Raw genomic sequence first — 12,844 nt, 5'->3', positions numbered from 1 at the left:
GCACCTAGTGGTGAAGCTGCAGATATTTTTTTTTTTTGGGGGGGGGGGGGGGGGGGGGGGCTACAGGTGATACACTAATATAACACTATATTCCATTTCTGCTGATAGATTACACTGAATCATACGTACATACATCTTTAATTAGCTAGAAAGCCTGAACTGCGGACATTCTGTAGCTGTAAACACCAAATATGTGTTTGGCAAGTTGTCTCGTAACTTAGATCAGAGGATAGGACATCTATTACAGGTTTGGTGGCCAGTTAATTTTTTTCAAATGTTCATATTTTGACACTATATCATAAATATATATATATCATGAGCTTCAACTCTTTGCATATACCGGTAGACGGTGATAAATAAGCTCTGCTGGGGTTCCAGAGGCTGTATTCAGAAGCACTCTCTTCATCTCCTGTCCAGGCAAAGTAGGTCTGTGCTCAGTGTTACTGGCAGACACTACCAGTACCTCCCCGCCTAAATTTGACCACGTCTGCAGTCTAAAGTGTCTCTAGAGATTTATTTTTCATTTCATTCAAGTATGCTAAAGAGAAGTTATCTACACCTGGAGGCGATATGTGCCATGGTTGGCAGAGCAACTTTGTTATAATGTTAAATGTAAAAAAATTAAAAAAAACATTTAATGTATACAAATAATCAAAACAGACATCACTGTTCAGACAAATGCAGGTTTATTAAAAGTCACAAATACAATGTTGCAACCTATAGCCAAAATATTCACTTGATTCACTCAGAGTACACTTCGTACTGGTTGACTACGGTCTACTCACTGAATTGGTCTCAATTTAAAACAGTCAGACAGGTAAACTGAAATAAGTCAGCAAAATAAAAAAAATAAAAAAAAACTGGGGGAAAAAAAAAAATCTTGTTCTTCAAATCTACCATCTGGGGAAGGAAGGCAGGCCTTCAAATGTCCTCGCCTTCCAACTCAAAATGTACACTAGTCACTGATCCAAGCACTGCGCACGTTGTGCCGTTTCTCTCCTACACACACACGGCTACACAATTTCATTGTCCCTTTACTGTGGACAGTAAAGGACAGGTGACCAGCATCACAAGCGCAGAGAGGGGGGGGGGGGGGGGGGGGGGGTCTGGGGTGTACAGTGAGGCGGAGAAACCAGAGCAGTGAATGGATGGGTAACACCGAGCAAGAGAGAGAGAGGGAGAGAGAGAGAGAGGGAGAGGGAGAGGGAGAGGGAGAGGGAGAGGGAGAGGAGAGAGAGAGAGAGAGAGAGAGAGAGGAGCAAGAAAAAGCAACAAGAAACGGACACTGAATAAACCCCCCCAGAACAAAATGGACGACACCAACCGCCTCCCTCTGCACACAGAGCCCCCCAGTGGAGATATGCTGTCGAGTCCGGCCCCCCCCTCAGGCAAAGATGGTCTCCTCCCTCCTCTTCTTGGTGAGGATGGTGCCGGGCTTGTGCTGGGCGTCCGGGTGGTTGGTCAGCTCCGGCGGGCATGTGGACGCGGGGCTCTCCAGCATGGCCTGCTTCAGGTCGTAGAACACAGACGAGTCCTCCTTGGTCAGGAAGGTCAGGGACATACCGCTCTTGCCGGCACGACCCGTTCGGCCAATACGATGGATGTAATCTGTGAGCGGGGGAGATCAAAGCGTACATGTGTGTGTGTGAGAGGAGATCCTCACATGCCATTCGGATTTAAGTTAGCTACTTCAGTTACTTTCAATTAAAAGGTTAGTCCTCGACCCTGGCAAAAGATTGGCTGTTGGGTTCAAAAGGTCAACAATCGAATAAACCCCTTCAGTGCTCCTAAAGCGACGAAGCATAGTGCATTACTCTGTCCAAGCCACTTTCTTTGCTACCAATTTAGAGCCTGGACTGTGTACGGACTCCCCAGTGTTTTGAAAGCGCACACAGATCAGACAGCTGGAGGACTATGAAAAGAAATGAGCTGAATTTGTCAAAACGTTTAATGGGTTATAATCGAGGGCTGCATCTCTGATGTGATTTCAGCCTTTACTAACATCAAACACAGCCAGTGACACGTGCATTTAGATGATTTACGACGACGTTTCCCCACTCGGCACCTCTCTAGGCCACCCGATACGCAACATAAGCCGGTGATATTCCCATTATAACAATGAATACAGAGGGCCCCATTGCATGGGAGACAATTTCCTTCTGCATTTGCTAAATACTTAACCATACAGGACATATTGTTTAGCTAGTGCTGCTGCTCCCATTTGCTAAATACTTAACCATACAGGACATATTGTTTAGCTAGTGCTGCTGCTCCCATTTGCTAAATACTTAACCATACAGGACATATTGTTTAGCTAGTGCTGACGCTCCCATTGTTGTAGTGATTCTATACATTAGCCATTAGAGGTGTAATTAATCAAATGAAAAACAGGAAGCGTCTGGGCCTCGGGCCCTGGAGACACTATGGAAACAAAGGCGAGGTCAAAGGTGCCTCCGAGACGGCGCTTACCCTCGATGTTCTTGGCCATGTCGTAGTTGAGCACCATGGAGACGTCGTGGATGTCGATACCTCTGCCGGCCACGTCTGTGGCCACCAGGATGTCCTTGGCGCCGGCCTTCAGGTTGGAGAGGGCGAACTCTCTCTGTTCCTGGCCCTTTCCACCGTGGAGTGTGCAAGCATTGTACTGCAGGGGACAGAAAAGCGAAGGAGAAAGAAAAAAACACAAGTCAGATACTGCCCCCTGTCCGTCAGGGAAAACATGACAGGTGTGTGGTCATATCCTACCCCCATCTTCTCCAGAGACTTGGCCAGCACGTCGCAACCCTTCTTCTGGTTGACAAAAATGATGATGGGAGGCTCGAATCCGCGAGAAAGAACTTCCAGAAGTCTCTTCCTATAAACCGAGAGAGAGAAAATGTTGAGTGGAGTTAGACTCAGAGATTCTTGTGTCCATTTTGATGTGTTTGAGACAGTGGATGCTGCAGTCAGCAGGCACGGTTTACTACAGTTTATAAAATAACAGGTAACAGGAATAGCTCAAGGTAAATCAGGACCAAGTAAGAACAACGCTTGTGTAACACTCATGTGCTATAACCATAGTAACATCGTTTTTGGAAAACAACCCCTAGGGCCACATTTGTTCCAGGCAGTTTCTCCCTGGTGTAGGTGTGTGTGTGTGTGTGTGTGTGTGTGTGTGTGTGTGTGTCTCACCTCTTCTCGTTCTCCGACATGAGCAGGACCTTCTGTTCCACCCTCTCGTGAGGTTTGCCAGCAGAGCCGATGTAGACCACCGCGGGGCGGCGCAGGTAACTCCTGGCCAAGCGCTCCACGGCCGCGGGCATAGTGGCTGTGAACATGACCGTCTGGGAACAGAGAGCAAGGAGGAGTGGGAAAGGTTATTGACAAAAATAAATAAAAACAGAAATGATTACAGAAGATGAATTCATTGATCCATCCCCTTCAAGAAAAACAGACTGAGGCTCCATTCACCAAAATAAATATACTATATATAAATAAATAAATATAAACATAAATAACACTGAATATATATATTTTTTTAAATCACTATTTTCTCAGTCATTGTCCTTGAGCTTCTGGGTTGACTGCAGAAAACTAGGTTTCCATTATCAATCAACAATCTCAAAATCATCTAATTTACTGGAGCCTTTGTTATGGTCTCGCTCACCTGTCTGTACTTGTGTTTGCGTCTCGCTCACCTGTCTGTACTTGTGTTTGCGTCTTGCTCACCTGTCTGTACTTGTGTTTGCGTCTCGCTCACCTGTCTGTACTTGTGTTTGCCTTTGTTATGGTCTCGCTCACCTGTCTGTACTTGTGTTTGCCAGACTCTCACCTGTCTGTACTTGTGTTTGCCAGACTCTCACCTGTCTGTACTTGTGTTTGCCAGACTCTCACCTGTCTGTACTTGTGTTTGCATCTCTCTTACCTGTCTGTACTTGTGTTTGCCAGACTCGAAGTGGTCTCTCTCACCTGTCTGTACTTGTGTTTGCCCGACTCGAAGTTCATCAGCATCTTCTCCGGGTCCTCGGCTTCATCCGTGTCTGGCTTCTGATTGGTCACGGGGATGTATTCCAGAATCTTCTGCACGTCGGGCTCGAAACCCATGTCAATCATTCTGTCCGCCTCATCCAGGACCACGTACGTGCACCGGCCGAGCACGAGGTAGCGGTTCTCCAGCACGTCGATCAGACGACCAGGAGTGGCGATCACAATCTGTAGACGGATCAGATTAAATAAGGCAGGCAGGGCTACGCAGCTGTGACAGTCATTAATGATTGTTCCCCGGAGTTACTGTAGTTGCAATTATAAACAGCAGTATAATTGAATTGAATTTCTCACTCCATACAATTTATTTTTATAGATCCTAAACAAATCAAGTTTAACACTCCCATTCATTTATTTTTAGTTATTTTAATTTTCAACTAGATTTAAAATGGTATGGGCTCTGTGTGTGTGTGTGTGTGTGTGTGTGTGTATCATCTCAGCTGTAACGGGCAGCCTTGCGGTGTGGTGCAGGCAATGTTTTCTGCACCAGTGAGTGTCAAAGGTTGCATCTCTGGAACCATTTGAATCCCATCTGTTGGGAATGTGACGTGTGACGTGTGACGTGTGTGTGTGTGTGTGTGTGTGTGTGTGTCGTGGTCTCTGACCTCACAACCCATCCTGAGGCGGAAGCCCTGGTCCTCTCGAGAGATTCCTCCGATCACGGCCACCGTCCGGATGCCCAGGGGTTTACCGAACTTCAGGGTCTCCTCTTCGATCTGCTGGGCCAACTCACGGGTCGGCGCCAGAATCACGGCGTACGGGCCCTGGTCAGAGTCCTCAATTCTACAGAAACAGAAGCAGAAGCAGGACCGATTAAAGCAGCAAGTTTAAGATTGGACCCAAAACTTGGGCTCTTCTAGATATACCACAATGGCTGCTTCTTCACAATGTTGCCTCTTCACATTAGCCTTTAACTAGCTACCACTTCGCACTATATATATATATATATATATATATATAAATAAATAAATAAATACTTTTAATTTAATTTAATTTAATTTAATTTAATTTAATTTAATTTAATTTAAATCTCTTCTGGTTATATTAAGGGGTTAGATTAAATATATCTCTATAATTATAATTTTTTTGCACTATATCTGAGTTATGTTTCTTTGATGTCTATTTTTATGTGCATGTAATTTCTTTGTGCATATTATGTATTTGCTGTAAAGCACTTTGAGCTGCATTCTTTTGCATGAAAGGTGCTATATAAATAAAGTTTTATTATTATTATTATTATTATTATTACTCTGGGGCCAACCGTTTCATTTTCCATGAGGCCGTTATGAGCGAGGCTCATTAGAGCAAAGCTGTAAGAACACTGTAAGAGGTGCTGTTCTTGTACTCTAACAGGTCAGGCTGTATATATAGACGGCCAACTGAGACCGTCAGGACCAACTGGTATAGTTGATTAGAATGGGACCGAAACACTCGTTACCATAATGGGAGGACTGGAAGGGCACCCTTTTGAAGTCTCTTGGAAGTCAGTATACAAGTAAATTACAGCCTACTGTTTGTATGTATCGATCATAACAACCCCCCTCCACATTGGCTCCCTCACCTGTCAATCTTGGGCAGAGTTGTAATCCAGACCAATAGGGGGATGAGGAAGGCCGCCGTTTTACCGCTACCAGTCTCAGCCACACCGATGATGTCTCTGTTCTGTAAGCCAATAGGAATGGCCTGTCTCTGGATGGGCGTTGGGTCCTGAGTTGAAAGTAGAAAAAGACATTACCGCACTGGCACTGTTTGCCATTTGGACTCTGTGTGTGTGTGTGTGTGTGTGTGTGTGTGTGTGTGTGTGTGTGTGTGTGTGTGTGTGTGTGTGTGTGTGTGTGTGTATATATATATATATGTGTCCTTTGCAAAATGGCTATAACAGACATTTGTGAAAACCCCTTCATACAGTTCTGTACTCATCCAAATGCATTAGCTAGGATGATGTGTTCCTGCTGCTCAACTGATCGAGCAATGCGCCACAAAAACACCACACGAAAAATGGATTCTTTGGCTGAACACTAAATAAATAGTTGCACACGTAACTTATCATAATACACAACGTGCAGCGCTGTGTTTAAATGTGCTCTAGAAATAAACTTTACTTACTATGCTGTTTGCAGTTTATACTGTTAATAAATGCATTCATCCCTAGAGCAATAACTGCATTAGATATATATATATATTTACTGAAGCATAAGGGCTTAAAGCTAAACAAACACATAAGACGCTACGATGAAGTATTTATCTGGGTCCTGATTGATGACGTAACTATGACGATGATACTGATGTGACTCGTGATTGGGCGCGAATGCGTTGGGGCGGGGCGCACTGACCTTGTAGCCGCAGTTGTCGATGACCTCCACGATGTGGGGCGGCAGAGAGTACTCCTTCCAGTTGCGGATGGGGTTGGGGATCTTGCCTCCCTTGGTGGTGATGCTGTAGTCCTCGCGGAAGATTCGCCAGTCCCGGTCACACATCTCCTCCAGCTTCTTCTGGGACCAGTGGCGGTCGTCCCAGCGCTGTTTGGCCTCCTTCTTGCGCTCCTTCTTCAGTCGCACCCTGCGAGAGGGACGGATGGAGGTGTCACACGTCACACACGTCACCCACACACACACACACACACACGTCACCCACACACACACGTCACCCACACACACACACACACGTCACACACACGTCACCCACACACACACGTCACCCACACACACGTCACCCACACACACACGTCACACACACACACACACGTCACACACACACGTCACACGTCACCCACGTCACCCACACACACACGTCACCCACACCCACACGTCACCCACCCACACACGTCACCCACCCACACACGTCACCCACACACGTCACCCACACACACACACACACACACACACACACACACACACACACACACACACACACACACGTGTCACCCACACACACACACGTCACCCACACACACACACACGTCACCCACACACGTCACCCACACACACACACACACACACACACACACACACACACACACACACACACACACACACACACACGTGTCACCCACACACACACACGTCACCCACACACACACACACGTCACCCACACACACACGTCCCCCACACACACGTCCCCCACACACACACACGTCCCCCACACACACACACGTCCCCCACACACACACACGTCCCCCACACACACACACATCACCCACACACACACACATCACCCACACACACACACACACACACGTCACACACACACACACACACACACACGTCACACACACACACACACGTCACACACACACACGTCCCCCCCACACACGTCACCCACACACGTCCCCCACACACACACACACACACACACGTCACCCACACACGTCACCCACACACGTGAATGGAAAGGAAGCCGTACCATGCTCCCATACACTGGAACATATATTTCAATCTTGCATTGTGATCGAAACCTTGTGCTTAAGTCCTGCCAGTGCTTTAGACTAAGGCCTTGATCATAACTGCTTGGGGACACGGACAGGTGAGGACACCAGGGACGTGTATTATACTTTCTAGCCCGCTATGAGTCTGCAGTTGTGCAGCTGGTACTTGTAGCGTAGTGGCCGGTCACAAAAAATGTGAGGGTACTTGGACGTCCACACAGAGCCACGCATACACCAGGCGGACCCTTGCATGCACGCAGACAGTATAATCAAGCTGTATTATAATGAAGGACTGCGTTGATACACAATATGTATGTAGGTATGTATGTATCTATATGGGTATATGGTGTGAGTGAATTTCTGTGTGTGTGTGTGTGTGCGTGTGTGTGTGTGCGTGTGTGTGTGTGCGTGTGTGTGTGTGTGTCTGCGCGAACATATAACTATAATGTGTGAGTATGCGCGAACATATAACTATAATGTGTGAGTGTGCGCGAACATATAACTGTAATGTGTGAGTGTGCGCGTGCACTTACTCTTCCTGCTCCTTCTCCTCCAGTGTCCGCCTCTTCTCCATCAGGTCCCCGTAGAAATGGGACTGGTCCCTCTTCTGCTGTTTGAGGTCAATGCCGGCGATGAAGCCTCGCCCATACAGCTGTACGTGGTGCTTGTCTTTGTATCTGTGTGAGAGGAGGGGAGTGTGTGTGTGTTCTGTGTTAGAAACTCTCAGACAGGGGAAAGAGAAACTTCTTTTTAAGTGTTTATCAGCAACAAAAATGTACCTGTTCTTAAAGAGTAAAAAGCAGCTAGTAATTGGGCTGGATGGAAGGTTGGGAACTCTCAGACAGAGCAAGATAAGCATTTAAATGGACTTTTGATGATAAATGGCTAGCACTGTACACCCACAGCAAAGATGTAACAACTGCTGTAACAACTTAACAACCCTTAAGCTAGAGCTAAAGTGCAGACTGAAATGATAAACATGACTGGGATACAAACATAATAATGTCATGGGAATAGTGGATCATTGGGATAAAAACATAATAATTTAATGGGAATCGTGGATCATTGGGGCGCTCACATGGGATAAAAACATAATAATTTAATGGGAATCGTGGATCATTGGGATAAAAAGATAATAATTTAATGGGAATCGTGGATCATTGGGGCGCTCACATGGGGTTGTAGTCAGTGGAGGTGTCTTCCGAGGCGTCCCACTCAAACACAAACTTTCTGTCGTTCAGGTGGCGCGTGCGACGGCGCTTTTTAATGCCACCCAGGTAACGCTCCTGAGAAGGGACAGAACAGGAGAAGCGTTACATGCGCATTACATACAGAAATGTGTTTCAAAGCGTTACATGTGCATTACGTGCACAAACGTGTTTCAAGAAGTTACATGTGCATTACGTGCACAAATGTGATTCAAAGCATTACATGCGCATTACGTGCACAATTGTGATTCAAAGCATTACTTGCGCATTACGTGCACAAACGTGATTCAAAGCGCTGTACGAAAGCTTTTCCATATCCATTACAAGGGCAAATGCAGTACAAAACATAACAAAAGCATGCTAGGCGAGAACAGGCTAACGTAGTCTAAAGTGAGACGTGCATTGCAAATAATTTCATTTCAGAGTTAGATTAAGATGTAATAAACAAAGACAGCATCAAATATATTGACGAATCTATGCAGCCACAAACATGAACATAAGGCATTAGACATTTTGAATACATCGTTTTCTACATGTCAAGTTATGGTGTATACGTGTGTGTGTGTGTGTGTGTGTGTGTGTGTGTGTGTGTGTGTCGTTCACTAGCCTTGATGGCCTGGAGCTCTTTCCCCTTGTCTTTCTCTTCTCTGATCTTCTGTCGTCCGTCATCCTCATCGTTTCCGTTGTTCTCCCTGTCCATGCGCTCCCTCCTCTCTCTCCGCTCTCTCTCCATGGGGTCCTCTACAGGTGGGGAAAGAATGGAGAGTCACGGAGCTGTGGCACCTGCAGCTGTGTTTGTACACCTTTCTGTGCTGAGCGGTGAGTAAGTACATTTTAACACTCTCTACATACAGGGTTCATACACATTTTGACCAATGGATTTCCATGACTTTTCCATGACTTTAAACCAAATTTCCATGACCAAGCATTTTGTGAAATCTCAGTGTATACATGAAAAAGTGATAAAATGTAGTATTTAAACTAACAATGAGAATTCCAAAGCATGCAGTATACAAAAATATGCAGTTTAAGCTCTGTGTCATAAACTTAGTGCATTTTGTTAGCATTTGAATATGCTTCCATAGGCCATTGAATGCTGGGCGTGTACAAACATCCCACATTTTCAAAAATGAATCACACATTTTTGATATGTTAAGAACAAATATCTATCACATAGGGGCAGTTTTTTATTTCATTTTATTTTTACAGAGCATACATAGGGAGGTCTGTGTATAATATTAAGTCTCTAGCTTTAACATTGAGCTTTCCACAGGCCTTCAAAGATGCTGCCACAGAAAGTAGAGTAAAACTTTCGCGCAAATTCAAGCACCTCGAATACTATGATATACCCAAGCCACACCCTTGGAAGTCTTCAAGTAATGGTAGCTGATTTTAAGACTAGAAAGTTTGAAGGAGCTAGTTTAAATACTTTTCTAGTTCTAGCAATTTGAAATGGCTCTTCAGAAAACGCTGCTAAAAAGCGTCTGAAAATGCACATAACTTAGTTGCTAAAAAAAAGATTGTGAGAAAACTATTGGGAGTAGAGAACTAATATTTGGGACTATACCTATTCAGAAGTGTATGAACATCCTTTAATATTTTCAGCCAAATCTGAGATGGTCGAGTGGGGAGATTTTTTTCATTTGGACGTTTGGCATGGAATGACCCAATTGTGTTGCAATCTGGCTATCGGGGAACATTATAAATATATAGTCGAAAGGAGCAGGCTGGCATCTTCGGATGATTCAAACGAATAATGCAAATTGGCCACCTTCAGTGCCCTCATTACCTCCGCACTTAGGACTTCATTTTTCGTTACAGAATCGGTTATCAACGCCTGCTTGAAATGTCGAATGTTTTGCCACCACACAAGCTACATTTTGCTCATCCCAGGTCTTCGTCTGTTTTAACCCATGACATGTACTTTTCCATTTGTAGCTAAGCATGGTTAAATCTACACTTCCCTGGCATTATCCCGTCCGCTTCCCTGAGTTACTGTTGCTATGGCCACCGAACTTTTTCAGTTAGTATGAGAGCCTATGCCTGCTTATATTTTGAGCGTATTTCTTTTAAAAGCAATGATTTAAAACTCAGCGTAAATAACCTTGAACATATGAATATAACAAATTTCCATGACTTTTCCAAAACTTTTGGGATTTAATTTTTTTCAAGCACTTTTCCAGGCCTGGAAATAACCATTTTAAAATTCCATGACTTTTCCAGGTTTTTCATGACCGTACGAACCCTGTACATAGCAAATTTGTACAACACAATGACATGCTGTCAAAACAAAACATTTAAAGAAAATGATTACCACCCTTCTGTTTGCACAACATACCTTACGATATCAAAACATACATTTCTAAGTCATGTCTTGAAAATATGAAACAATCAGTGAACAAATTCATCAGTTCATCGTACCCATCATCTTCCTCCCGATGTCCTGAAACACTCTCCTCTTCTTCCTCTCCTCGTCCACCGTCCGCCGTCGTTCTTCTGTCTCCTGTTCTCTACGCTTCAGAGCCTCTGCCTCACGCTCTGCTTTGGACAAAAACTTTGGCTGTGGAAGAAAGGAAACAACGAGAGAAAGAGAGACGTACATACGTACAGCACAGCGGTTATGAAGGCCAATATCATATGATATCATATGTGTATCATATGTGTACTGAAATGAGAAAAGATTATGGAATGGAAATAGCAGAGCATTAATGAAGTCTCACCTTAGCTTCAGCCTCCTCTTCAGCTTTCTTCTTAGCAAGGAGCTCTTCCAGCGAGAGGGGCTGCACCTGGGAAAGAAAAGGGGGAAAAGAGAGTGCAGAAAAAAAAAAGAGAGAACGATTTAAGAAGGAAGAGAGGGAAGGAAGAACATAAGGAAGAAGGGAAAGTGAGTGTGTGAGGCACAAAAGTAGTTCCCGAATATCACTGATACACACCCCAGAAGGAATTACGTACCTTATCTTTCTTCTTCTTTGCATCATCGTCGTCCTCCTCCTTCTTCAGGCCTCTCTCTCTTTTCATACGGTCCCTTGATTTTGGCGAGAGGCTCCTGTTCAGACGCATTGAAAAAGCACCGAGGCAGAGACCGTGTTAAAGAACTGGAAGGCACAACTGTCAGGCATTTACAATTGTAATTTTCAATAACATGGGCTGAATGGCCCTGGTCTTCTCAGGTGCCCTGCTCACCTGCGGTCCCGTCGGTGGGCATCCTTGTCTCTGCCCCGGCCCCGCTCCCGGTCCCGGTCTTTGTCACGTTCCTTCTCTCTGTCTTTCCGTTGCTTTTCCCTAAGGAGACGAGTCATGGTAATGGTTGGGAAAGAGGTCACCAGTGTCTACTGCAAATATAACATCACTGATCATAAAAAGCCAAAGCCTTGCCACACATTGCTTATATCAAGTAGGGATTTTCCCACACAAGCCATGCACGGAAGCTAGGAGCTTGCGTACTATCCAATGTGAAGGGCCTTGTTATTTGAAATCACAAACTTAAAGAGTGCATGTCTGAATTACCTGTCTGGAGATTTGGAGCGGGTACGGGAACGTTTTCGCTCACGCGAACGGTGACGCTTGCGTTCCTTGCTCGGAGATCCTTTCCGATCCCGTTCTCGAGATTTAGACCGGCTCTTTTTTCGTTCTTTGTCCTTGGCCGTGGCCGTGGACGTCTCCCCATCTTTCTTCTCTGCTGTATCTACACCCATCTGTGTGTACAGTTCAGAGTTTAGCCAGAGTGATGTAAACAAATAGAGTGAAAACTGTAGCAATGGTTGTCGATTAACAGTTACGTCTAAATTATTATTTGGATAAACATCTGGTATTTAATCCTAGTGTAAATGTACTTTACACGAAGCACATGGTATTTATTTGAGGTGGTTGCACGAGCATTCACCATACTCATTTAAGTTACCTCGATAGCTAGGTGGTTGATTAGCAAGTTAGCAAGATCCCATATTACGGCACGTACTACTCTATGCTTCCAAATACATACAGATACTTGCTAAGAAACTAGTCTATGAATGAGTAGATGTACACAGCTATCATTTTGGACTTTTATAATAAGTACATTTGGACATAAATCTCACCTTCACTGATTGAAGACCAGACGCATACGACTCTTTATCGTCTTACACAGCCGCCATATTGCTCAACACGTGACCACAATGAAAACGGCCTTCTGGGAGCTTCATGTAGTCC

At 44.8% G+C, this 12,844-nt stretch overlaps 1 protein-coding gene across 2 annotated transcripts; it reads right to left on the bottom strand.

Annotated features, from left to right (window-relative positions):
• Positions 1-1,247: 1,247 nt before the first annotated feature.
• Positions 1,248-12,844, bottom strand: ddx23 (DEAD (Asp-Glu-Ala-Asp) box polypeptide 23). Of its 2 annotated transcripts, none has more exons than XM_031565647.2 (17): positions 12,733-12,844; positions 12,164-12,351; positions 11,840-11,938; positions 11,609-11,702; positions 11,377-11,442; positions 11,078-11,216; positions 9,264-9,397; positions 8,622-8,734; positions 7,982-8,125; positions 6,357-6,582; positions 5,585-5,730; positions 4,629-4,806; positions 3,949-4,191; positions 3,172-3,323; positions 2,746-2,854; positions 2,470-2,644; positions 1,248-1,608 (listed from the first exon to the last, which is right to left on the bottom strand). In XM_031565647.2, the coding sequence occupies exons 2-17, from the start codon at positions 12,349-12,351 to the stop codon at positions 1,385-1,387; spliced, it is 2,430 nt and encodes an 809-aa protein (XP_031421507.1). In that variant the 5' UTR covers positions 12,733-12,844; the 3' UTR covers positions 1,248-1,384. The 2 variants fall into 2 exon arrangements, with proteins under 2 accessions (XP_031421507.1, XP_031421508.1); XM_031565648.2 differs by lacking the exon at positions 12,733-12,844 and adding an exon at positions 12,558-12,680.

This window comes from Clupea harengus, chromosome 4 (assembly GCF_900700415.2).
Source record: "Clupea harengus chromosome 4, Ch_v2.0.2, whole genome shotgun sequence".
Classification (NCBI taxonomy): domain Eukaryota; kingdom Metazoa; phylum Chordata; class Actinopteri; order Clupeiformes; family Clupeidae; genus Clupea; species Clupea harengus.
The sequence above is the reverse complement of the archived record's forward strand: the minus strand, read 5'-3'. Positions and strand labels throughout refer to the sequence as shown.